Source organism: Epinephelus fuscoguttatus, linkage group LG9 (genome assembly GCF_011397635.1).
Source record: "Epinephelus fuscoguttatus linkage group LG9, E.fuscoguttatus.final_Chr_v1".
Lineage (NCBI taxonomy): Eukaryota > Metazoa > Chordata > Actinopteri > Perciformes > Serranidae > Epinephelus > Epinephelus fuscoguttatus.
Window position 1 is genome coordinate 7,543,829 of NC_064760.1, and position 26,539 is coordinate 7,570,367.

At 41.8% G+C, this 26,539-nt stretch overlaps 1 protein-coding gene across 2 annotated transcripts in view; it reads left to right on the forward strand.

Annotated features, from left to right (window-relative positions):
- ankrd50 (ankyrin repeat domain 50) overlaps positions 1-26,539 on the forward strand; it is a 57,288-nt gene that overhangs the window by 8,152 nt on the left and 22,597 nt on the right. For both annotated transcript variants that reach the window (XM_049585418.1, XM_049585419.1), the window contains exon 3: positions 18,922-19,154. In XM_049585418.1, coding sequence (XP_049441375.1) covers positions 18,922-19,154 — 233 coding nt within the window. The remainder of the gene's footprint in view (positions 1-18,921; positions 19,155-26,539) is intronic.

The following is a 26,539-nucleotide window of genomic DNA, read 5'->3' on the forward strand; positions in this document are numbered from 1 at the left end:
GTGGCACAGTGGTGCAGTGGTTAGCGTTGTTTCTCCAGGTGCTCCAGCTTCCTCCCTCAGTCCAAAGACATGCAGGTTAATTGGTGACTCTAAATTGTCCATAGGTGTGAATGTGAGTGTGAATGGTTGTCTGTCTCTATGTGTCAGCCCTGTGATAGTCTGGTGACCTGTCCAGGGTGAACCCTGCCTCAGGGTGCACCCTGCGACCCCTAACAGGATAAGCAGTTACAGAAAATGAATGAATGAATGAATGAATAAGTCACTATATGGGAAACACTGAAGCATGTGCATATGCCCGTGGAGGGTGTATTTATTATTACTGGTATTTTCCTTTTCCAGATTTCTGCCTACCCCAGCTTTAGCCCGTAATGACAGTCATCATTAGTTGCAGCCTTGATATTAATATTTAATAGAGAACCATCCCTACTAAATACTGTTACACTGATGTCAGCCGCATCGCTCTGCCGTACTAGAATGCATTTTTATTTTATATACTACTAAAGGTAATGTGATGCATTAGCGGGGCAGATGCCTGCCAGCAAAGGTCATCATGAGCCACAGTCTCCAGATAAGAGACAGTCTCATCTTTCAGTTTGCCTTTTCTTTGCTTCAAGTCCACCAGTACGAGCTGTTGTCTTGTTCAGACAATACACCTGATACTTGTGACTGCGCTTTATTATCTGAAGGGTTTGACACTTTGCGTTGTAGTGCACCATCAAGGATTTTATTTCTCAACAAAGCCAAAGCACATTCCTCTGTATCTTTAACTCTGTCTTAGCTTTATCAGAGGCCACAGCCTGTTTTGACTGCACTCTCCAGTTTGAATGACTCTACAGCCGTCCAACATGCCTCACTTTCTCCCTCCTGGACAAAAGAGCCGGCGTCAAATAGGTGGATTTAACCCAGGCATGTGGGTCAAACTAAAGGCAACAGGTTTTTCTCTTTCTGCTGATGGGACAAAGCTGCCTTTTAGTTTAGGTGTGACCTTATGTGGATCTGTTGTCGGGCTGTTCTCCGTGGAACACAGAGTTAGGCTTGGATTGCAGCTGGACAAGTTTTTTATTTCACTGTAAAGGGCACAGGCTTCAGAATTGATGAATGACCGAGGCTTAAATTTGTGAACGGGATCTGAAGTTTCTTGGCAGTATTTTATTCCCTCGGCATGTTCGCGGAGGAAATTGATGCTACGGTTCTGATATTTTTTCTACACGACGGTTAAAAATGTTGATTTCCTGGCAGCGATATCAAACACTCGTCTGTAAAACTGCGCCTGTTGCTTTGTTCCAAGTAACTGTTGATAAATCAGATAAGTAGTGACGTCAGTCAAAACAGAGACGTGATTAGATCTATTCTTGCTGCCTCCAGTGGACATGAATGTTGTCTGGATTTTTTAGTTGTCATTCAACAAAACAGCATTACAGGCTCACAGCAAACTTGATTCTAGTACATTTTGACAAGTACATTCTAGTTATTGGATCTTGGAAATGTAGGAGATTGTAAGCTGCAGAGAGGAGATATAGATAAATATGTTTGCAGAGAAGTCTTGTTGACTTGTGATCTAAATGTCACCTAAATAGGAGAAATAAATGAATAATCGAAGATTAGTGGAACATGTCCGAGCACAGTTCAAATTGGGGCACATTTCAGTTTTAACTAAAACCAACTCTGACGTTTTTATAGAGTTTTTCGAGGGAGCTTTGTGGGTTTTTTCCTTTTGTGTTGACTTTTTGACTGTTGCTCACGGGCGGCCCAGCTTATTGGGGTTAAGGGACACTAAATGAAAGCGGCCTTGTGCCTTTCATGTGGTGCACGGCTGTGGAAAACTCGCTGCAGATTAGGGCCACGTTTTAGGAACCAAAAAAAAAAAAAAAAAAAAAGGCTCCCAGTGTGACGCATCAACTCCAGTTGAGCAGATGAGGAGAAACAGCAGTACTGGTGCGGCTGCATCGATGACTCAGCACTCTGAGACTAGCCTCTGTCTCCACTCCACCGCGGATGGTGTGTGTGTGTGTGTTTATCTAAGGGTTTGTTTGTGTGTGTGGATGTGCCTACATGCTTGTGTGGGCATACATAACTCATTCATATTATTGTTATCCCACTCAATAAATAAAGCTGTGATGCAGCTCCTGTAATAGCTCACAGAGAAAGAGTTCAGACTCATTCATGAACACAAAGGAGAGCTGTAATCATTTAGTCTGTGACATGTAAGAAAACAGTCCAAAAAATTATAATAATTTAGTTTTTATTAGTAAATATGCAACAATTTTAGTGTTTAAAAAACATCTTTAATTGTTATTTGTGAAAAACACTTTAAACTAAGCTGATGTGCTTCATAAGAGCTGTGTGGGTGTGTTTTGATTGCATCTGATCGGCAGTGGTTTGGCAACATGAGCAAACAACCCCACAACTGTCATCACATTTGAATTCAAACACTGCTAAACTCTGATTGGACCTTCATCCAACTGAGTCTGCCCCCTTCAAAGCAGTGATGAAAGCAGTGAAGAAGAAGAAAATTACTTCTTTGAAATACCCAAACTGTTCTGAACTGATCCAAACTTTGGCACATTTTTTGTGTTTATTTTGGATCCTATGGGTCATAGGAAGAAACTAATTCAGTAGAGGCACAAAACGAGGCCTGAAAGAGGTGTACGCCACTTTCCACAGAAAACTTTGACCCATGCTTACGAACATTTTGGAGACGGGAAATTGGCAGATGTTTAGGTAGAAGCCTGATTGTAGAAATTGTTGATTGTTTTTTTTGGCTTTTGTCTGTCCGTACATTTTTAGTATGGAACCTACGTACTGTTTTATAAATGAAGCCACCAAACTGGTTGATTTTCAGCTTGATTGGCCATGACCAGTGACCAGCTGGTCTGTTTTAGTAATAGCCGATAGTCATTCCCACGCATGCTACACGCTTTGGAAGCTGCTGTGTGAAAGGATCAGTGTGTAGGGTTCAGGGAAATGTATGGGCAGAAATGGTGTATTATATTCATACCTATGTTTTGATTTGTTCATAATCACCTAAAATTAAGAATTATTGTGTTTTTGTTACCTTATATGACGTGGGTCCACTTCCATGGAATCTGCCATGTTGTTCTACAGTAGCCCAGAATGGACAAATCAAACACTGGCTCTTGATAGGGCCATTTAAGTTATTGCGATATCATCGTTCTCCTACACGTCACACACACTGGAGAAATTTCAGTTCTGCGACCTCACCTCTAGATGCCACTAAATCCTGCACACTGGACCTTTCAGCTGATGAGCAGACTGTGGTATTGGCTACCACCCAGATCTGTGTTAATCATGACATTGATAAGTAGCTCAAAAGTGTAGCATAGCAGAGCTAGTGCTAACTGTTTTATGTAAGTGGATGGAAGATGCTAATACACTTCTGTAAAACTTAAATTAGTAGCCTGGGCTATTATTGGGTTAAATCACTGAAATCAACAGGCTTATATTTGGGACAGGCCTTTAATTCCTTTCACACAAAACTGTTGCTCAGCAAATACAATCAAATTGTTTAGTATGAATAATGCATTAAATATCAATTATGAATCTTTAATTTTGATATAGCTCCGACAGACGGCACATCAGGAGGGAGTTACGGCACCGGGCACACTAACACAACACCTCTTTATCCTCTTAAAACAATAGTCGTAACTTGGATCGATTTTTATGAGAAACCTTTTTGATTCTTTTGATCTGAGGACCCTTATGGACTGAAGGAATATGAATAAATTACAGGGTAATCGAGGAATGGACACATAATTTGAGGAAGCCAACAACCCTCTTTTATACATCTGAAGAAGCTGCTTGGCAACCAGACCAGGCCTCTAATTGAGACAGGCCTTTTTTGTCAAAATGTGTAGCCACACGGGGCTAGTAAAGGGGACTGGGCGTTTAATTAAAGTTGTATGGTAGTTTATTTATCCAGGAGTAGAATGGCTCAATAAAAACACAAATATAGGGTGGTCTATCCAAGTAGTCTGCTAATTAGCCGATTGGTCAGTGTAACTAGCAGACCACTGGGGTAGTTGATAATAAGCTCAAAAGTTTCACATCGTAAAGCTAATGCTAACCGTTTTATGTTAGTGACTGGAAAATGCTAAAATGATTAGCACCAAACTCTGGAAAGTAGAGTTAGATAAAAACACAGATTTGGGTGGTCTGTCTTTGTTTGCTAGTAAGTCTCGTTAGCTTTCTTGGTATTTTTATTTTGTGGCAGGAGAACGTGTAAACGCTAGTGACCGAAACGAAAATAAAAAGGTAACGTTACATGAAGTGAAAGGGAGCTGTCAATCAAAGTTGATCTGAAGACGAGTCCACAATCCTGAGAGATGCCAAACAAGCTGTTTTTGAACGAGGGTCTCTAATGCTTACGAACATCTATTGTCACTCAGACTTTGTTGGATGCATAATGAGACACTTTGACATCACATATGTGTTTTTACTATTTTAAGCCAAATTTCCAGCAGCTTTAAAGCAAAGTTTTAAATATGTTTGTGCATGCTGTCAATTAAAGCCTTTATAAAGAAAGAAAGAAAATCAGAATCAGCAGGTTGGACTTTTAAAAAATCCGATTGGCTAAGAAAACTGCAATCGGTGCATCTCTATATGAAATACTTTGTTGATGATGCAGTCCTTGTTTCAGCACTCTGTTATTAGGATTACATTTCATCAGTGCCAGACAGCTCAGACTGCTGCCCTTTGTCACCAGAAATCTGTTGAACTGCGGTAAAGCCGAACACAAAATCCTTCCTTGGCTCACACTGCACACCTTGCAGGTTTACCTGTGTGTGTGTTGAAATCCATGTGAAGTGTGTGTATTCATGTGTTGAGGCTTTCTGCACACAAAGACAGTTGTGTGAGAGGAGCAGAGAGCGGTTCGGAGGCAAACTGAGGCAGGAGTGTCGGCGGGGAGAGGAGGGAGGGAGGGGGGCTGAAAAGGATGAAATTTCAGATTCCTTTGACAGTATTGGATGGCTGGCCAGGAATGCACACCTCGTCTGGGTTGGGAAGAGCTCGGGGGGTTTGGAATAGTTATCCCAGGTATTTGTGGCGGCCAGAAAAGAAGTGTGCACTGTGTTTACACTTTTGGAAATCATTAATAGGCTGCGTCATCGGGGTGAAGAAGTTCGCTGATAATTTAGGAGGCTGGTGTTGATTGTTTTTAATTATGACTTGACTGAAAATGAGTTAAAATGTCAGGTCAGAGGAGAATCAGACTTTTTAACAGCAGCACTCGGGTGTGATGTAATTGAAGGGTGGGGGATGTGTTAGATTTTAGGATGGGCTCCCAAATGCAGCCCTCGCCCTCACAAAAACAAAGTGATTACTGTGTGCGACCAGTCCCATGACAGGGTGTTTGCAATCAAAAACATCATAAGACCTCGTCTCAAAGATCATCAGATTCGACTGAACTTTGAATTTTTAAGGACATTAGTAAGGGTCGATTATAGCGACCCATTTTGGGCTCGTTTTTTTTTTTTTAAGAAACCTTTGTTTTTTTTGTTAAAGTCCCCCACATTTTTGGCTCTCACATGCACCTCACTTCCCCCTGACCAAGCAGTCTCCAGGACATTGTTTCCCAGACAGCTGGAGGCATTTGTCTGCTCGGGATCCAGCACAGAATTGATTGTGCAAATCCATTAAGCCGAGATCAGATTCTCGCATTGTCCAGCATGTTTAAAGAACGGCAGGAACAAGCCGTTTTTAAATACTTACAGGACCATTCAGAAGTGATTGGATTTTTTTTTTTTTTTTTTTTTTTTTTTTGCTGATGTGTTATGTCAGTGTATTAGGTAATGTGCTGCTGACAAGTTTTGGAAAACACCTGCTTTGAGGTCAGTGACTGAGGCGTCGCCTGAAGTGGAACATGCTTGAGTTTTTTCAGTTTTCAGAGAATGGGGCCGGGGAGCTTTAGAAATGTTGTGATGCTGGTGCCAATTAGGCTCGGGTGGTATCTGCTTTTCAATACCATCCTGACATTTCAGAGCGGCGAGTTTGCTGCATTCCACAAAATCTCTTAGCTTTTTTAGTCTAATAAACTCACAAAATGTCAAGAAAGGTAACATTCTCACACCTTATTAAACATAGAAATACAACCATACACCTTCTGAGTTAAAGTTGGTCTCTTTCACCAAACCAAGACCAGCTTCATGGCTTTGTTAACTCATCGTAAAACACACGGGTCAATAATTGCTCCACAATAACCAACTCTGATTGATAGTACCCCAAATTCATCAAGTTAGATGTGAAAATATTTTGGCTGTTATTCTTGCTTTCTCTCTCTGCCGTTGCTGGCTGGCTTTTTACTCGTCTACACTGCCACTTCCACAAGTATAGACAGACCTCTGGTAGCGCATACTATGCACTACATTGCCTCAATACAGCATTTCCGTATCAGTTTATCAGTTTAAAGTGGTAGTTTGGATTGTTTGAAGTGTGGATAAATGAGGTACTTATGCTTAGTCAGTATATTTAATACAGTAGTTTGGAGAAGTAGCCTGAAGTCCAACGTGGAAGCTCAGCAGTGAAGACAGAACTGTACCTGTTAATTGTAGCCAGGCAACCACCCCACCACCCTCTTACCCTGACCTTCCCTTTATCTTATTTATTTCACGGTAATCCGTATCTCATTCCTAGAATGTTGAGGCAGAGGGTACTGTCTGTAGCTCTGGTTGAGGGTGAGAGGCTGTCAGCAGATAAACAGAGATCTGTGTGGGTACATGAGACCCTAAAAAAGAGGCTGGATCATGGGGAGTACCACCAGTTGGTCCAGGAGCTTCTCCTCCATGATGGCTGTTTCCAGGCATATTTTAGGACGACTCAGGGGCAGTTTGACAACCTGCTGTCTATCATCGGGCCATATAACTCTGGGTATCTAACAATCTGCTACCACCAGTTTCTCCTCCGTTGTTTACCAACTGTAAACTTGTTGTCGTGACCACCACAGAAGGCCCGCCTCTAAAATCATCTGATTGGACAATGGGGCAAAAGCAGAGATGACTTGACGTTCTCATTAAAAACAATTAGAGAAAGCCACCTCCAGCTCCTCAAACGCTTTCTGTGTTATTGGGGGCTTAACATAGTACACTGGGACTCTGACTTTGACGCAGTACCTTGAAAGATTTTGACATTTTTTTTTACCATTTTTGATGCCACAAGGAAAAATTGACAATGAGCGCACAACTTTTTTTAATTATTATTATAAAAAAATAAATATAACAAGGCCATAACGCGACAGTAACTTTTCTTGGTAAGTAGCAGAGGCTGTATGACTCTGACTGTACTAAACATTACCAATAAGAAAGCACAGTTGGTACCGGTGTATTGATACTGCAGAAAATAAGTATTAAAGCTTTTTCAAATATTCAGATTCGATATGTATCAATAAATTGATTTGTTTGACAACACTTTATCAGTCTGTTCAGTAGCTGTTCGGATGTTTCAGTCTGGACCGAAGTGGTGGAACGACAGACTGACTGACAGACCGGAGACTGACATCACCAGCAAGTGGGGCTAAAAAAAGAGGAAATAAAATATTCAGTGAGAATTCATCAGAATCGGAGCTTCACAAAATCCAAACTGCAGCCAGCTGTAATAAGCCAACCCTCACCGTGTAGCAAATAACTCAGTGAGATATGAAATGTGGGCAGAGGAGCTTCATGTCAGGGGACAGGTTGATAAATTGTGCACTTAATAAAAAAAATGTTCGCTTGGTTTTAAAGCTCATTTGTGATGCAGTTGTTGGAGCAGCTTAATAAGTATTTTTTAAAACGTTTCTCCACTCAGTCGCTTTGAACAAATGAATATAATGACCATTTCTGTATTTTTGAAAACTAACTCATTCACTGCAGCAAGGTTGACATCCTCAGAGGGTTATCTGTCTAATGAAAGGCTCTCAGCACAAATTAACGTAGATCTGTCTGTCCACAGCTTACATAACTGCTGTGTAACCACTCTGCAACAAACCCCTGATTTATAAAAAGCTTTGGAAAACCAGCTTTTATTCGACACGCAACCATTTTGCAAAAACTGTAATGAAGCCTTAGATTTGGAGTTTATGTCCAATCAGATAAAGCTGGAGTGAGATGATAACAGATTGAGGAGGAAACAGGAGCATATGGCGGATGTAACGGGGGAGACTACAGTTTAAGTGTCTGAGCCTGGCTGTTGGGAACATTTGCTCTCAGCACCGCTCGCATCACTCCTATTGTCCTCATCAGTGTGATTACTTTGAACAAGATGATTGCAGTAACGTTATGCATAATGTAGGAATCGCATAAGGAAGTACGAGGGGAGAATCTGCAAGATAGTTGTCTGCCTCACTTTGGATGAGTCGGTGCATGAGTCAGCTGTTGTCGTTCAACTCCGAGGCACTGAGCTCTCCTGACTTTGCAAAGACGCTGAGCAGGCTTCCTCTAAATTGACTCGATGCTAGATGAAGGGTTGGGGGTTCTTCTAATGAAAAGGCGTCTCTGGTTTTCTACTGATCATGATGAGTGTCACTCTGTGGTGGTGCGTCTGAAGCCGAGAGCTCGACTCACCAGTTGGCCCCTCTTCCATTACAGGGATAATTCAGATCTTTTTTAGTGGGGTTGTATGAAGTACTTATCCATAGTTAGTGTGTTAGCTACAGTCGGTGGCTGTAGGCGTGCTCCCAATTTGGAGAAGCAGGCAAGGAGTGCTGGCATGGAAGCAAAGCAATCTGCTGCTGTGGACGGTGGCAGCAGCAAAATGTATTTTAGCCACCTAAAAAAATCTGTAACAGTTTAAGTGTTTGCTATATTGGTAAAGCTTTACTTTTCCATCAGACAGCCCGTTCTTACAGCCTTGGTTTCCCCTCTATGCTCTCTCCAAAGCCACCAGTGTGACTTTGTGAAACAGTCTGAAACAATTTGATTTTTTAAAGTCTTAGTTGTCATATTTTATCTAATTTCATTTATGCATCTTTTAATTCATGAAATATGAGTTAAGCTTCTGCGAAAAAATCCCCAATTCTGATGTTATAAATCTTTAAACCTGCCCCTAAACCTACTACTTCCCTTTTACTTCATACTTGCACTTAACTGTTGGAAAAATGTAGATTAACCTAACTCATTGTTATACCCATATTCCTGCATAAAACCTATGTTTGGATGGGACTACATAGCAGTGTGAATTTTGAATTTTGACAGCTATTTTTAGATTTAGTCTTCCTCTTGAGATGAAAATTCTTTTTAGTTTTAGTCACATATTTTGCCCTTCATAGTTTTTGTCTGTGTTTTTTTCAAACAAACAAATCCAGTTAGGCTAATTCATGTGTCCCCCACGGGAATCAGCTGTGAAGTCCGGCAACTGGTGGCTGCTTGCTCTGCTGCCACTCGAGCGGTGCTAACTGCTAACAGCCACCGCTGCAACTAACAAACTCCACAAATCCATTCAGCAGCTCCACCACCCACAGTCAGACACACAGGGCTGATTATTTACTGCAGAATTACAGCTCACAACTCGCACTAGTGACTGACACTGCTCTGGTGTGCGTGTTTTCGCTGGCTAGTGAAACATCCGGGTGCAGACTATTTGCTGGAGTTTGCCAGCCTGTTGCACATGCGGCATTTGAAGATGATTACAAGCACGGCCGTTCTAGGCTTTCAATGTCCGATAGTCGACCATTTTCGTCATGCCACTTCTTGTCTTGTCAATAAAAACTAAGATGAAATCCAGGCTTAATCAAGATCTATTTTTTAGCTGTCATTGTTTTCGTTTTTGACATGGAGAACAGGTTGTTGGAGAAAATGTTTCGTCATAGTTTTCATCAACGCAATTAACAATGCTTCATTCTTGACATTACACTCACCTGTAGTGCTTGGATAAGAAAAATATGATTTGTCGGAAACATCAGCCATAAATTTGTCTTTAAAAGGTCCTTAAATGCATTAAATTTGAGTGTGTGAACGTGGTGTTACTCCCGCCTGCTTCTCCAAGATTGTGATGTGCAGACCACCATCTGCTGTGTGTGACACACTGACTATGGAGAAGTATCTCACACAACCCAACTTCAAATGATCCGAACTATCCCTTTAATAGAGACGTGTTGAAGCCATACATGGACTGTATGTTCCACCCTCTGTTTTTTTGAGCTTCTTCTGCGTCCTGATCAGTGTTTATGTGTGCGAGCGTGGCGGTGTTTGGGTATGTGGCATAGATTTCAGGCTCTGCGCCCGCTCCTATAAAATGAGCTGTGTAAATTTGCAAGGCGTTGGCTCGGTGCCCGGTGCTGCCCTGTCGGCCCAGACATCTTCACTAAACGTCACACTGAAAGCTTCACTTTGCACTTAGTGTGGTGGGAGCAACGGTTGCTGCAGTCGCGAACACAACACGACAGATGGTGAGTGCATTAGATGCATTTCACATCCCCCTTCTTCCCCTTTTTTTCTCATCTTAAGTAGCAATTGGCGTCAGCTTTGGCATATGTTGAGGACTTGAGCAGAAACCAAAATAGTTGGTGCAAATGTCCAACAGCACGGTGTGTGGCTGAATCACTTTGAGTTTTCTGGCTCAGGTATGCTGCAGGTTTGTCTGGCAATCTAAATCAGCTTTTCCTGAGCTCATTTTCTCTCCATCTCCAGTATCCCGTGGAGTTTTCTTTGTCTGCAGTCCGTGTCTTTTGACTCTTTGACAGCCTGAAAGAAGCTGAATTGCGAGAGAAGAATGTGTCTTTGTTTTGCTCACTTGCTGTCACTGTGGATTTGATTGTCTCGGTAGGCAGCGTGGCCTCAGACACAGCCATTCACACATGCTCACACACAGTCACCCCTGTGGATGGACATTCCTTTTGGCAAGGCTCCCAGATGGCACTGCAGGTTCTCTGTGGGCCGCAGCCATCAGAAGGAGTGATCGACTGTGTTTCTGAAAGGCTGAGCAACATGACGACAGAGTGTGGAGGTTGGAGACACTTTGCACTGATTTCTTTCCTGCTGAGGGTTCAAACTGCTCGGGAAAGAAAAGTTTTGAATACAAGCTGAAGTTTGTCGAAGCTTTGCAAAAACACATCTAACTGTGCAGAGTTCACCTGAGGCGACGCTGCACTTTAAAGGTTCTGTCTAACTCTGAAATGACAATTAATAGAGGAGCTAATTGACAAAAACAATCAACATTTTAATGATAGCGTCTAAAATGTGAGAATTTCTTTTCTCAATACAAAGTGGACATTTTTGTTTTTTGGGTTTCTGCGGGACAAACAAGCTAATTGAAGGCTTAGCCTCAGGCTGCGGGGACTTGTGATGAAAATTTTTCAACAGTATATTTTTATTTTCAGACCATTTTGCACGCTAACAATAATCAGCTAATACAAACAATATTTACCAGCCGAATAAACAAAAATAATCTTTGGTTGCAGCTCTGATTTTCTCCCAGAATGGCAACCAGTTTGGAAAATGTGTTTCAGATAGTTGATTAAGAGTTTTTATTTGTTGTTGGCATGATGGGAGGTAGGGCTGGTTGGTTATGGCAGAAGTCATACTCACTATTATTTTAGTGAACATTGAAATCACTGTTATTTTACATTACTCATTGAGTTTGGAAACATATTTATTGAACTTGAGCTGAGAGATTTATAACACAAGACAAAACTAGAGCATCATTTTGTAATCGAATGTGGCACGACATTTGCTTTTACTTGATTGTCTTGTTTTAAGGGCTGCTCCCTATTGGTCGTTAGTCGACCAGAGAGGTCATTAGTCGGCAAGATTTCATTGGTCGCTTAGTCGTAGAAAAAACAAAACGTTAAACTCTATCAGGAGCTGCACTTTGTCAAATTAAATCCAAACCTATATGACTGGACCATGAGGGAATTTAATTTGAAAGGACAGACACAGGAAGTGTCCACGCTCAGCAGTCAGACAGGAGTCAGGTTAATTTCCAGGGCTGGTACCTGCGGTTATTCCACAGGCTAGTTAATAACATGTCGGACAGGAAATCCAAAGTGTGGGATCATTTTGAGAAGGTGAAGGACGAACCCAAGGTGATATGTAAACTCATCTTCATTGGTCGACTACAAACATGACGTATCATCTGAAACATGGAAGTAGCTACATGCCCATTAGCCCACAGCGTCATTAACAGGCGGCTCACTCAGTGTGTGACGTGCACTTGTAGATAAAATATAGGCCTATATTAATGAAGGTTCATTAGTACGGTTTTGTATTTCTCTGTAATGTAGCACAGTGTTAACAATGTTACTGATACTATTCTTTCTCACACCTTCAACTCAAACCACCAAAATATATCATTTAATAATGAAGTAATACCGTAAATGCGCGGGCGACTAGTCGACTAATGGGCTTAAATGACGACTTTTGGTCGACTAGGAAAATTCTTAGGCAAGGGCAGCCCTTCTACACAGCATTAAATGTCCTCAGATATTTGACTTCATAGTGGAAAATTTGAACACTGTGTCAGGAATCACGCTCCTCAGTAACTGAGGGGAAGCCATTGTAAAAATGGCCTCTTCTGTACTTTGGACTGAAAGCACACAGACCTTCACCCCAGCCATTCTGCTCCCATGTGCCGGAGGATAATGAGCTACGGGTAAAATGTAAGCCTAAAATGGTAGATGCTTAGAGGGAATGGCTCTGGAGCCACAGGCTTAGTGACAGGCTGTTGAGCATCCAGAGGAAGTCTCATTAAAACAGTATTTTAGTGTTTTATGACGAAGCTTTACAACCAATGTCAGTTCCATTAAAGAAGAGTGGTAGCTGAAGAGTCCCGTCATCTGGAAGGTGACCGATTTTTATCTGCACAACAGCTCCCCGTCAAGAAGCCTCAGATGCCCCGCAGCCATCTGCTCGCTCCTGAATCAGGTTTTCACTTCGATTAATTGATTTGCTTGGCCTCTTTTTAAACGTTTAATTAACCTAGACCCAGATTAAAATGTCACTAATATGAGATCTTTTGATCTTTTATCACGGCCAGTTGAACTGGAAGTAATTTTACGAGTCTTGGGAAGTGATATTTCCCCAAACGGACGTCTTATGGTCGGCTTCAAACTGTTGGTGGCAGTCACAGTGGAACTTTGTTTCCAGCACAAACATCAGCTGGCTCTGCAGCTTCACTGAGCGTTTATATGTGAAGTTGCACATTAGCACTGGAGCAAGTACTTTCCATGTTGAGCTTGCAGTTTGCCATTGATAAAAGACTAATGTAGCATTTAAACTGTTTGATGTTTTTTGTGCTCAGCTGAGTATTGATGTGATGCTTGATACAAAATGTTTTACATCATGTTTGCTTTATCGCCGCAGGCCACAGGGCCGCTTCTTACTACATATATTCAAACATCAATATTTATGCTGCAAGGAGATTTGTCGGGGTTTGACTCGAAAACAAACGGAGGACAAAATCTTGCATGTTTAGTCGTCATGATAGTTGCTGAACACATTTCTCTTTGCGCCTTTGATATAATCTCATAACTGAACATTTAGCTCGCTCTCACACACGCACACACACAAAAAGAAAGCCAGCTGAATTATAAATGACTGTATCTGCTCTGGATGTTTCTGTGAGCTCAAATCATCCGCAGTGGGCCCATTAATGGATGCAATTTGAGTTGGATGGAGACATATTTAAACGCCTACACTCTCTACCAATTGAGACTGATGAACTGAGAATGAAACGCCTCAAGAAAATCACTTTCTCGCTCAGCGTGACTGTGTGTGTGTGTGTGTCGATGTCGTGGCGGAGTTGCGCCTCAGATAGCAAAACATGATCCATGGTGAAATATTAAGGCATGTCGTTAAAACTACATTGAAAGAGTTTGCGTGTTTAATGTTGAATAAATGTCAGACTGTCATAAAGTTATCTAAACGGGTGCCTGGGTAAACATGGGTATTTTGATTTACTGAAATAATGTTACACGAGGGGTGGGTGATATGGCCCTAAAATAATATCACAGTGTTTCAGGATATTTTTGTAGTAACAATGTTCTTGACAGTATGACAAATTAGTAAATAAAAATGTTATTATTAATTTGATAACATAGAATTGCAACAAGATACGTGATATATAGGGCCGTAACGGTACATGTATTTGTGTCGAGCCGTTCAGTACATGACTTTCGGTTCGGCACGACCCTGTACTGAATTATTTGGCGCAGAATGTTATTTTGTTTTATTTTAATTCTGTTTTTGCAAGCCAAACCATTTAACATATCTAGTTCCCCGACGAACATAATTGAGTGACAGACCGAGTCTGACCGTAAATCTGCACTTTCACTCGCATTATGACAACATGGCAAGTAAGCCTGACAAACCTGAAGACCCACCCGCAAACCTTAAGTCCTCCATTTGGGAACACTTTGGTTTCAGGGTACAATACGAAGATGGAAATAAACAAGTTGACAAGACAAAAGCAGTGTGCCGACACTGCAGAACAGCGGTCGGGTATGTACTTGGAAACACGTCTAACATGCTAACGCATCTAAAGCGACACCACCCGAGTTTGAACGTTAACCGGCACGACTAGAAAAAGCAATCTGGTGCAAACTTACGATATTGTCATCGTTTAAAAAGAAAGAGCGTTTCCCTGACCATCGCGCTAAAGAAATAACCAACGCCATTGGAGTTGAGTAAAACTGTTTAAGCTGCACTTTAGATATAAGCATGTTTTGTTTATTGCACTTTAATAAAGTGGGAAAGCTAAGTAAGTTCCTAGTAAAACTGAATCTGAGCAGGCTTTAAAGCTGACCAGCTGCACTATACTTTTTATTTTAATTGAGTAAAACTGTTTAAGCAGAAATTTATATTTATATTTTTCATTCAAAAAATGTGTTAAAAAGACAGAAGGATTTTATTTTTCACTTTTATATTTCTATTTTCATTCAAACAATGTGAAAAAGCAGGATTTTATATATATATTTGTTTCATTCAAAAATTGTGTAAAAAGAGTTAACTGCTGTGGTGGTATGTTTTAATAAGGTTACCAATAAGTAAAAGATATTTAATAGTTGTCTATTTTTTTCATTACTGTACTGAAAAAAACCGAACCGTGACTTGTGTACCGAGGTACGTACCGAACCGAGATTTGTGTGTACCGTTACAGCCCTAGTGATATAGTTTTACAGTTTGCTTCAAATATTCAGTGAAAACTGAACAAAAATGATCTCGTATTTCTTTACGAGGAGCCCCTGACTGAGTTCCCTCTGAGCAGTAAGTCACTAAAGAGCCTGAGAAGTCCAGGGCTGTTCATAAAACATTCATGCCTACTTGCATGAGCCACAAGAAAAATAAACAACACTCCAAAGACGATGCAGAGTAGCTTTCTGGTAGCCTGCAGCTACACTTGCAGCTGGAATGGAAGAGGCACATTCCTGATAGTCGTTAGCGTGGCAACCCCTGACAACAAGCCAAAAAGTTTGTCGTTTGTTGTTTTTCCTTCCAAAATCTTCATCCTCCACTCCGTAAATCCAGCAGCAAACTGCACAGCTCCCAGGCCGTCCTTTCCCTGGAGATGACTGCGGCACACCGGCAGGATTATGAGGGTAACTGCAGTATTCCCAGAGCTTCACTAAGCTTGTGTATTAGTCACGAGGCATCACTTGCTTTATATCGTGATACAAAAGTCCCAATACAATATTATTATTATTGTGATTTTAAATGTTTTACATGGGATGCCCCTTGAAAGTCGGAGTTTTCACTAGTTTTTTGTTGTTTTTTGCTTTATATATTGGTTCCTAGATTTTTCTACGGAGTAAGCGCTCTTGATTTTCATGCTTCTCTTTGGTTGAAGAGAGAGAACAATACATCCAACTGTCTTGGATGCGGGTGCGTCAGAAAGTAGTTCTTTATCTCACGTCAGTTTTATTGCGGCAAATTGCATCTAGCAGAATAGAAAAAGCAATTGATTTAATTATTCTCATAGGCTACCTATTTGTATTTCCAATCTTAGTAATTTTAAGAATAGAAAAATGACACGTGGCGTCTGTTTCGATAGATTATTGCAATGCAAAAGATCGCGATACTATGCTGTGTTGAGAAACCAGACCTTTCACAACATTTTCTTTATTTATACATTTGTACAACATGACATTGTTCTCAACAGGCTAATAAAGTTCAGTCAAACTTTTACTTTCATTTGAAAAACACGAAACAAAACTCAGACACATCTCCAAAAGGTAAATGACAATTTGTATACATGTAATATTTGCAAGCAAAATAATGAAATGTGTCATGGAATATTATTAATATAATGTGAGATTTAATATGACAGCATGTGGTATTGTATCACATCATATACTGGGGCAGCTGTGGCTCAGAGGTCGTCCACTAATCAGAAGATAAGTGGTTCGACTCCCGGCTCCTCCGGTCAGCATGACAGAGTATCCTTGGGCAAGATACTGAACCCCAGATTGCTCCTGCTGGCTGTTCCATCAGTGTGTGAGTGTGTGTGTGAATGGTTACCGAGTAGCAGGTGGCACCTTGTATGGTAGTGTGAATGCGTGTGAATGGGTGAATGTGACATGATGTAAAAAGTGCTTAGAATGGTCAGAAGACTAGAAAGGCGCGACACAAGTGGAAGTCCATGTTCTGCACATTCAACATAAAGTGAAGTCACCTCATGATTTCACACTTGTGGAAGTTATATTTCATTTTAAAGTTGTTCTGTTCTTCCTCGTGTCCTCTTTGTCTCCGCCTCTCTTTCATCCTCTTCCTCTCTAAATCACTGAACGTCAGCTGATACATCTTTTTCTGTTGCAGTGATAAATAATTCAGTATAACAGTTTGAATAATGTTCGTCCTGTAAACAAATCCGACACCAGATGAAACCGTTGTTGTGCTGGACTGAATTTGAATGTACAGTATTTTACAGCCTGTGGACAAAATAACAACTCACAGTGTGATTCAGTCCCATTCAGACACAACAAACACGACCACAGGGCCGATCTTGACAAAATTATTCTGACAAATTAGTGCTTCCACTCCGCGGATCGCCTGAGTGCAGCCAGAACTTGAATAAGGGTAACGTGGAGCCTAATCGTCAACACTTTCTGCAGGTTGTAGGGCAGCATGAGGTGTGTTACTGACCTGAGGATGACTCATCACTGTGAAAACACATTATTGTAATAGCAAAGTTTACATTTTATAGTTCAGATAACTGCAGTAAGTTTTGAAAATGAAGTTTGCTGATAACCTCACAGACATATCTGTCATTACAAATCACTCAGCCTGAAAGAGGCTGTATTGAACCTCACTTCACTCGATGGAAATTTAAGCAGAAGCCTGGTGTTTGCTGGCGCCACAGAGAGTGAAAATGAGATTCTAGTCCAACACCAGGCATGCTAATGCTGAACAGAAGCCGCCTTTTTAACAGGAAATACGATTACACTACAGTAGTTGACTCATTTAAAACATCAGACAGCCTCTTCTTTCATTTGTTAACTACATGGGAAGAAATCATCATCTGCCATGTTTGTTCAGAAATAATACCGAACCAGTGATGTTGCCAGGTGAGCATCTTGACACATAAAAATCTGAAAGGATGTCATGAACACAATTTTGATGTGTCCAGGGGAGGTGACCTCTTATTTTCCCCAATATTACTACATTGGGAACAACAAATCTGTGTGCCGTCATGTGACTTATTTTGAAATGATCTCTCATGTCAAATCTCTCATGTTTTGGATGTTATTATAATACTGTTGGCCCGCCCGCAGGCATCCGCAGTTCTCTGGAGCTCCACACGGATGTCCCCTGGGACCACTGGTAGACAGTAACCTAAAATTTTAGGTTCATAAAATGTACCTGAATTCACAAATATGTAGGATATTACTACAGACATTCCTGTAATCTTACATTGCAAAGTCTGCTGTAACAGCATCTCTCATATTCACTCATGTCGATGACGCCGCTTTGTGACATTTTCGTATTGGCAAAGTGGTAATGATTGTGCTAAGTGGCTAATGGGTATGTAGCTACTGCCACGTTTCAGATGATAGGACCATTTGTCAACTAGTCGCCCGCATGTTTACGATATTAATTTAATATTAAATGATATATTTTGGTGGTTTGAGTTGAAGGTGTGAGAAAGAATAGTATCAGTAACATTGTTAACACTGTGCTACATTACAGAGAAATACAAAACCGTACTAATGACCCTTCATTAATATAGGCCTATATTTTATCTCCAAGTGCACGTCACACACTGAGCGAGCCGCCTGTTAATGACGCTGTGGGCTAATGGGCATGTAGCTACTTCCATGTTTCAGATGATACGTCATGTTTGTAGTCGACCAATGAAGATGAGTTTACATATCACCTTGGGTTCGTCCTTCACCTTCTCAAAATGATCCCACACTTTGGATTTCCTGCCCGACATGTTATTAACTAGCCTGTGGAATAACCGCAGGTACCAGCCCTGGAGATTAACCTGACTCCTGTCTGACAGCTGAGCGTGGACACTTCCTGTGTCTGTCCTTTCAAATTAAACTCCCACATGGTCCAGTCATATAGGTTTGGATTTAATTTGACAAGGAACAGCTCCTAATATAGTTTCACATATGATTTTTCTGCGACTAAGCGGCCAATGAAATCTTGCCAACTAATGACCTTTCTGGTTGACTAACATTTGGTCGACTGTTAAGGAGCAGCCCTAACCCTAACCATCAATAATTTCAGTCTCGTCAAAAACTGTTTTATTGGGGACCCACTCAGATGACCACCTGTGGGTTGTCGGGACTCTCTCCATTAAAAACCTATTAACATTAACATTACTGCTGTCCTTTAATGACAAGCAGTAAACTGCAGTCAGTTTTACACAGAGAAAAAAATTGTAGTCCATATGGGAGTTATCTTAACCCGTGTGATTATACTGCTGTGTCTCAGAAACTAAAATCTCAAACACAACAATAATGACTCTCCCTCTGTTCTTCTTTGTCCTCAGATGTGTCCTGTTGCCTCTCCTGAGTGTTAAGCCTCCTCAGCAGTCTCTCTTCCTGCTGGTGGACTCCATCGACGAAGGCTGCCAGCTGGGTGAGGGGGAGCAGAGGTCCTCCCTCGGCTCCCCCAGGACCATCGCCGAGCTCCTGGCCAGCCATCACGAGTTCCTGCCTCCCTGGCTGCTCCTCATCTGCTCCGCACGCCGACAGAATAAGGCCATCACCAAACTCTTCACAGGTAAACAGTCCAGGGTTTTCTCTTCAGCTAATTACCCCGTCGGTCAATTAAGGTCATTATTCTGTAGGTGATCCCCAAATAATTGATTCAAGGTGTCACGTGGCGTCGATATATCATTGTCAAAATAATTGCGGTGCCATTAATCACGACTCAATTGAGCTGATGTAAAGAGACTATTTGATAGATGAGACAATATTTGCACCTGTCAGTACCGCTGCACGCTTGTTTCCGCTCAGCGGCAGCTGTTTCGTCTGTGTAAATGTGATACATTTCGCCTGAAAACGCGGTTTCAAACAAAGCCCGAGGCGTTGTTCCTTTTCTGTCCGGCTGTTTGAAAAGCACAGATGCAAAAGGCTTTCTAATATCACGACATGCCTAAAGAGATTAGGGTCAGCGCCGCAGACCTCTGTTAGAGCTGCAGTGCTTCCTTGATGTCCTGTGACACTGCACCGTACCAGCTGCTATTATCTCCCTGTCAGGCCAGCAACCTCCTCTGTGGTGATGAGCTGGCATAACATTAATCAAGAACCTGACTGTGTGGGAGGAAGTCTCCTCCGCAGACTCTCACTGCTGTGTGCACCCTCTCTACCTTTCCAAAACCACCGAATGTGGGAGCTTCTCGTGCCCTCGGCTTCTTATAGCATTACGTAATGTCCCAGAAGTCTCAGCGGTCGTTTCTGTGCTGCTCCCCACTCAGGAGATGCATCAGGTCAGGTTCAAGGCTGAGTGAGCTTCGTGTTTTCCTTCCTTTATTGCCTTCACGGTGTCATACAAGGTCCCAGTATTAATAAATAGTAAAGTTCTGGATTGAAATTTGCACATTGTCAGTGTTGTTTCATGTAGTCATGGGGCACTTTGAGACTCTAGCACAGAGGCAGGATGAGGGTTTGTCTTGGTTTTCATTTCTTCTACATGTAACATCTATTTCTAGAAGTGTTGAAGCCGCTGTGTCGTGATAAAGATGTGATCTCGCTTTCGCACTTTATTACAGTTTAAAAATAAAACGTTCACAAATCATCTTAAACGTTAGTGGACTCTGTGACAGGTAAACCCTGCTGATATTAGAGCACAGCCACTAAGTTTGCCCAGCGTTTAGCCTTCAGTGGGCAGCGAGTTCAGTCTCTGGCATATGTTCAGAAGAATGCTGTGATGTTTCGCAGGTATGCTGGAAGTCAGATGGGAAGGTGAGAAGGCATGTTTGAGACCAGCTGGCTGTTAACAAGTGTTAGTTAAAGGAAAACAATGTTGATAATGTGCTGGACACGTTGAAAGCAGCGTCAGTTTACTGTTAATATGGGTTTACATGAGTAGGTGACTCTGTAAGGTTTGTCCGTGGGACTCTCTCAAAATACGTTCGACTCAAGCCTGTGGCCCTTTACTGCATGTCATCCCTCCTTTGCACCTAGACTATCCTATCAAATCCACTAAAGGCAAAAAGCCAAAAAAATAGTCTCAAAGAAAAAAGGATTTGCTGATTTTCTTTGCTTTCTATCAGTGTAAGCTGAATGATGTTTGAGACTGTTGGTTGTAAAAAGAATTTGAAGGCATTTTGGATTCTGGGAACTTATTTCAGGCTTTCTATTGACAAAACAATCAATCAAGACAATTACTGTTGCAGCCTTAAAACATAAAAGGTATGCAAAACAATATACGTTCACTGATTCATACTAGGATGTTAAATACCAAAACCTGTGTCCTTAAATTAGGGCTGTCAAGCCTTTAAAACAATTCATCTAATTAATTACATGCTCTGTGATTAGTTCCTCTAAATTAATCGCATGCAGATGTGTCGTACTATCCTCTACCACCAAAACTGGTCTGCGGTCCATCTTGCAATGCAGTTAGTAAGTTGGTCCCAGGTAGACAGTTTATGTCTGAATGCCTGGTTGAGTGTGACTTGAGCAGGCCGGCTGCTAGCGCTAGCATCAGAGGCTGAGCTAGCTCGGAGTAGAACACTGGTAGGCGTTAATGCTGCCCCACAGGTCCAGAAGAATTGCAGCACTGATACCAATGGTACTGGATAAAAACAAGTTACTTCACGTTTTCAGAATTTATGGCATCGACTTGGTATCGAAGTATCTGCTCTCATGACGTCTCTTGTGGACCTCAGGGCCTTGTCACACTGCTGCTGTTTGCAGCATAGTGTAAATACACGGCACTTTCATTGCGAAGAATTAATACTCTGGAAAAGATGCTTTCATTTTCGTCAAGTTGAGGCGGAACTGTCGCTGTAGCTGCACTTAACACTGTCTTACACATGTTGATGTTTTTCGTCCTTGCCTGTAGGCATTCATCTTCTTCCTTTGGCATTTAACGACAGCCTACAGCTGTCGACAGCGTTTATGCTGCCCCACAGGTCTAGAAGAATTGCATCACTGATACCTATGGTACTGGATAAAAACAAGTTACTTTACGGTATCAAAATTTTTGGCATTGACTTGGTACCAAAGTTTCTGTTCTCGTAACGTCTCTTGTAGACCTCAGGGCCTCGTCACACTGCTGCTGTTTGGCACTTTCATTGCAAAGAATTAAAATAAAACAAGGCTGGCCTCAGATAAATATACTTTCATTTTCGACGAGTCAAGGTGGAGCTGTTGCCACAGCTAACATCGCTATCTTCCACGTGTTGACGATCTTCCATGCTGTTTGACATTCTTCTGGAACATTTCAGACGTTTATGCTGCTTCATCTGGTCAGAAAAAGTTGCATCCCAGCTACCGATGGTACTGGATAAAACCCCGTTACTTTGTTTTCAAAATTTTTGGCATCGACTTACCAAAGCACCATGACATCTCTTGTGGACCTGTTGTTCAACGCTACAGAATGGCAAACAATTATTCCAAAACATGTGTTTTACTGGGTTTAATCTACATTTACTACATCCTGCTTCTGTGTTCAATAGTTAGACACTTAACTTTATGTATTTATAGTTCAGAGAGACTGAACGCAGCTCTACAGAAGGCTGGGTCAGTCAGTTCAAACGGCTTCTGTCCAGAAGTCCAGAGTGTAAAGAGCCACGTGGAGTAAAGAGCAGGGCTTTTCAGACTTAAGTTCTCTTTTAAAGTGGGTGTCATTAGTGTATTGATCGGGTATAATTTGCAGTGTCACCATTATCAGAGCACCTGTCTCTCATTAGATGGATTGTGGTGTGTTTACACTGCAACTCAGCGACGTAGTTTGAAAGTAGGTTGCAAATGATCGGGTGCAGTGTTTGGGATTAAGTGAAATCTTAAGTGTAGGCGTCAGACTGGTGGAAGTGCGGTTTAGATCTGATCGGTGTCGACAGTGGCAACGAGAGGGGGGTGAAGGGGGGTCGAGTTTTAGGACACCAGAACTCTCTCAGAGTTCTTTGTGGGTGTTATGCATCTAATTCAACAAACCAACTGTGATGCAAGCTGCCCACTTGATAATTGCAGAGACATGCCCACCCACGCTTTCCTCTAACATCAAAGCCTCCGTGTAGGTGCCCGTGGTAGATTAGATTCTGGATTAGTATCAGAGTGTAGTATAAAGCATCCTCACAGCATTTTCCAAAACTTTGAGCCCACAGACAACACAGATGGAGGAGAAGTTTTATATTTGATTTCCTTTCAGCAGCAATTTGCATGAAATCGTATTTTCTGCTTTATCCTGTATGTGTGTGTGTGTGTGCTGTCTGCTGCGTCTGGCCCTAGCTGTAGATTTAAATCGTCAGATTTTATTTGCAGTTGCACATAAAGTTGACAGTGGAGTCACCGGGGGAATATATATAGCTGTATATGCCACAGATGTAAATGCTAATGGGAAATTTTTATCTGTAACTTGCTTGGCGGTATCTCAGGGAGTTCTGTGATTGCCTATTTGGCGTTTCTCCTCTTATGTTGCTGGCTGATGAGCTGTCTGTTCTTTCTGTTTTTGATATGGTTTGAAGGGAATTTCATCTTGGAAGAATCTGATAAACAGCAGTTATCTTCTTTCTTTTCTTTCTTTCTTTTTGGACCGGCTCTCATCTCGTTCCCTTTTTACTGCCTCTTTGATGATGGCCAAGCTTTTGTCGAGCTCTGTCTTATTCCAATCGTCCAGCAATCATTTTTTAAAAACGAGTTTGTGTTTGAACAGAAGAACAGAGCCAGACTCGCATATCTGATGCGAAGCCCCCGTTTGAAAGGAGTGAAGGACATATATGGTGTCGCTGTGTTTATGTGAGCACGCCGTTCTAGATGTAATGCTTTTATTGTTGCAGCGTTTTATTGGATCCTGTTGAGTTTGTGCATTGAGATGCTCCGACAGACCTACAATAAGCCTTGGCCTTTGTCCTTGGCTGATGCTTTTAGCGGCGTCTTTGTTTTGTCTACATTCAGTCTTCCGCTTTTAGTTCAACACTGGAAATTCTTCTGCCAGACTGAGTGTTTTTTCCCCTCACACACAGATGAATGTAGACATGCACATTCACCCACATACTGTGTCCTCCATTAGCTTGTGCGCTTTATTATGAATACAGTAATACTCCTTATTCATGCAGCACTGGACCTAAAATAGACCAAAGGACTTCAGAGTATGAAATTGAGGCCAAGTGTCCCCTAAAAATACCCTCCATATTGTTTACAAGTCAGAGATGGCAGTGACCTGCCAAAAGACTCCACTTTCATGCTCAGTGCAAAGCCAACTCCTATTTTATGTGAGCGGCCTACTTTGTCTGGGGTGGAGGTTGTGTGGGTTTCCCAGTATACTCTGGTCTGCGGTGATGGGAACTCTGTGGCTGTGTGAATATAGTGTCGATAAAGCTTGAGGAATGACCTTTAACCAGAAGGTCGCTGTGCAGAAACGTTGCAGGACCAGAAGTCTAAGGGATAGAAGGGATAGTTTGGATTTTTTTTAAGTGGGGTCAGACTCAAGTGAAGGAAACACAAATCAACTGAAACTCTTCAGTTTCTCTTTTCAGGAGAATCCTAAATTCAGTCAGAACCCTTAAAGGGATAGTTCAGAGTTTTTAAAGTTAATGGAGTCTGGTGGCTTTGACGAGAGCGTAGTTGGGAAACTTAAATCGGTAACGGGTTTCCCGTTGAGAAGGGGTGTCTGATGGAAAGGTATTGCAGTAAAAATACTCTTAGTATAGCGTACACTGAAACTTAGGTAGATTTCTTTTTAGGTGGGACTTTTTCTAGGAGACTAAAATATGTTTTGTTGCAGCCTCCATCCTCAGCAGTAGATTGCTTAGCTTGTGTGTCAGACCCCAGCCTGCTTGCTCCAAATTGGAGGCGTGCTGACTGACATCTACTGTATGTACCATGCTGTCAATGAACAAGACCCCGCACAACCCCACTTCAGAAAATCTGAACTATCCCTTTAAGAGTTCTGAAAGAATTTGGGATCCCTTTTGAAGAGAGAAACTGAAGCGCCTCAGTTGATTTGTGTTTAATTCACTCGAGTCTGACACATACTATCTGCATCAGTTGAAAGAGATGCCTTTTTCCCCAGGAGCAAAGCTCTGAATTCTTCTTTCCTTGCTCAACTGTTATTCCTTGTGTCTCAGACTGGAATGTGCTCTGGGAAGTTTTCAACACCTCTGAGACCGAGCAGGAAGAAGGAGGCATTCTGACTTTCTGCAGCAGAATGCCTCGCTCGCATCCGCTCGGCTAAAGCCCCACAAACAAAGACTGTTCTGTTTGTGAGGAGGAGTACAAGAATTTTGCAGAGTATGCTGCTGGCTGACTCACATTATGTGATCACACAGTTTTGATTACGACTCAGTCTTCGAGTGTTGTCTTTGAACTGGACTAAAAAAATCCAGTGTTGAGGTGGAAATAAAAACAGTGTCATGTTAAAAAACTGGAGTCGATGTGTAGCTGCTTCTTTATGTCCCAAGTGACAGCAGACCTATGGAGGGAAGCTTGCTTTTCCTGTGCATACTCCCTCTGTGTGCTATGCTACTGTAAGGCCATGATAGGGGTAGCAGAGTGGAAACACTTAGGCAGCGATTTTGGTTGGGAGCCGGGGTAGAATCTGTGCCAATTTAACAAGGCCTCCGGCAGAAGGGAGAGCGAGGGAAAGGGGAAAGAGAGGGCGGGGTGGAGGTGGGAGACGGGGGGTTGGGCGCTTAAATAGAAACAGTCTCTCAGACATGTATTTTTTTTTTTCTCAACATCTCATACCGCTCATCGTTTTCTTACCAGACTGAAAAAGGTGATGATATTTTAGATTTAGACTCATATTGAGCTGATTTAGAAATGCCTCCTATTCAGTGTATCACAAAGCAGACATTTTATTTGGGGTTTGCTTTTAGTCTTTGCATTGTTTTTCAGAAACTTTGCTCATTAAAATAATTACAGACTAATTTTAATCATAACCCCCTCATGGCATTTGATCCAGCCTTGTGTGTGATCTTTTTATCGTGCGGAGGCATCACTGAACTGTAATGGCTACCATCTGCCCAATATTGTTGATGGTGCATGCTTGTCAAAGTCACTGTTTCTCAAGTAGTTAAGTATGTGTGGGCGCTGTCCTGGGGGAAGTAGGGAGCACTGCGTGGAGGACATGAGAGTATATCTAAAAAAGTGCTGCTGTGTTTTAACATATATTCACAAATAATTCTTTAATAAGAGAGAAAATTAACTTGAGTTGGCGCTCTGACTGAAGCACATCACTGACCAGAAAGTCCTTACCCTCAAATACCTGTCTATTCCCTGTGCTTCAGTGACTTTATTTACATTAACCTTTATATTTCTGTCCTAGAAGCAGCAATAATCTGCTTCCTCCATGTCATGTAAGGTCACAGCCACAGCGCACAGATGACATTACTGTGACAGAAGTGTCAAATTTATCCAGTAATAGATTAAAGGAATAGTGAATTTTTAAAGTAGAGACACAGTAGATATCAGTCGGCATGTTCCCAGTTTGGAGAAGCAGACAGGAGTAACAACACAGAAGCTAAGCAATGTACTGCAGTGAACTAACTGATGGAGGCAGCAGCAGTCTTAAAGCTTCTGCGTTAAGGGATGTTAAATCACTGTTTTTCCATTGGAGTCTGGCTTTAAAAAAACAGACACAACAGCTTCAGTTCATCGTCAGATATTGCTGTCTGACAGTAATGTAAAGCAGTGAAAATATTCTAAATATAGCGTGCACTTAAACTGATATTGATTTTTGAGGTGGTCCCCATCCACAGCAGTAGATTGCTTAGCTTAAAGGGATAGTGCACCCAAAAATGAAAATTCAGCCATTATCTACTCACCCATATGCCGAGGGAGGCTCAGGTGAAGTTTTAGAGTCCTCACATCACTTGCAGAGATCCAAGGGGAGAGGAGGTAGCCTCCCTCGGCATATGGGTGAGTAGATAATGGCTGAATTTTCATTTGTGGGTGCACTATCCCTTTAAGTGTCGATCCTCCTGTCTGCTTCTCTAAACT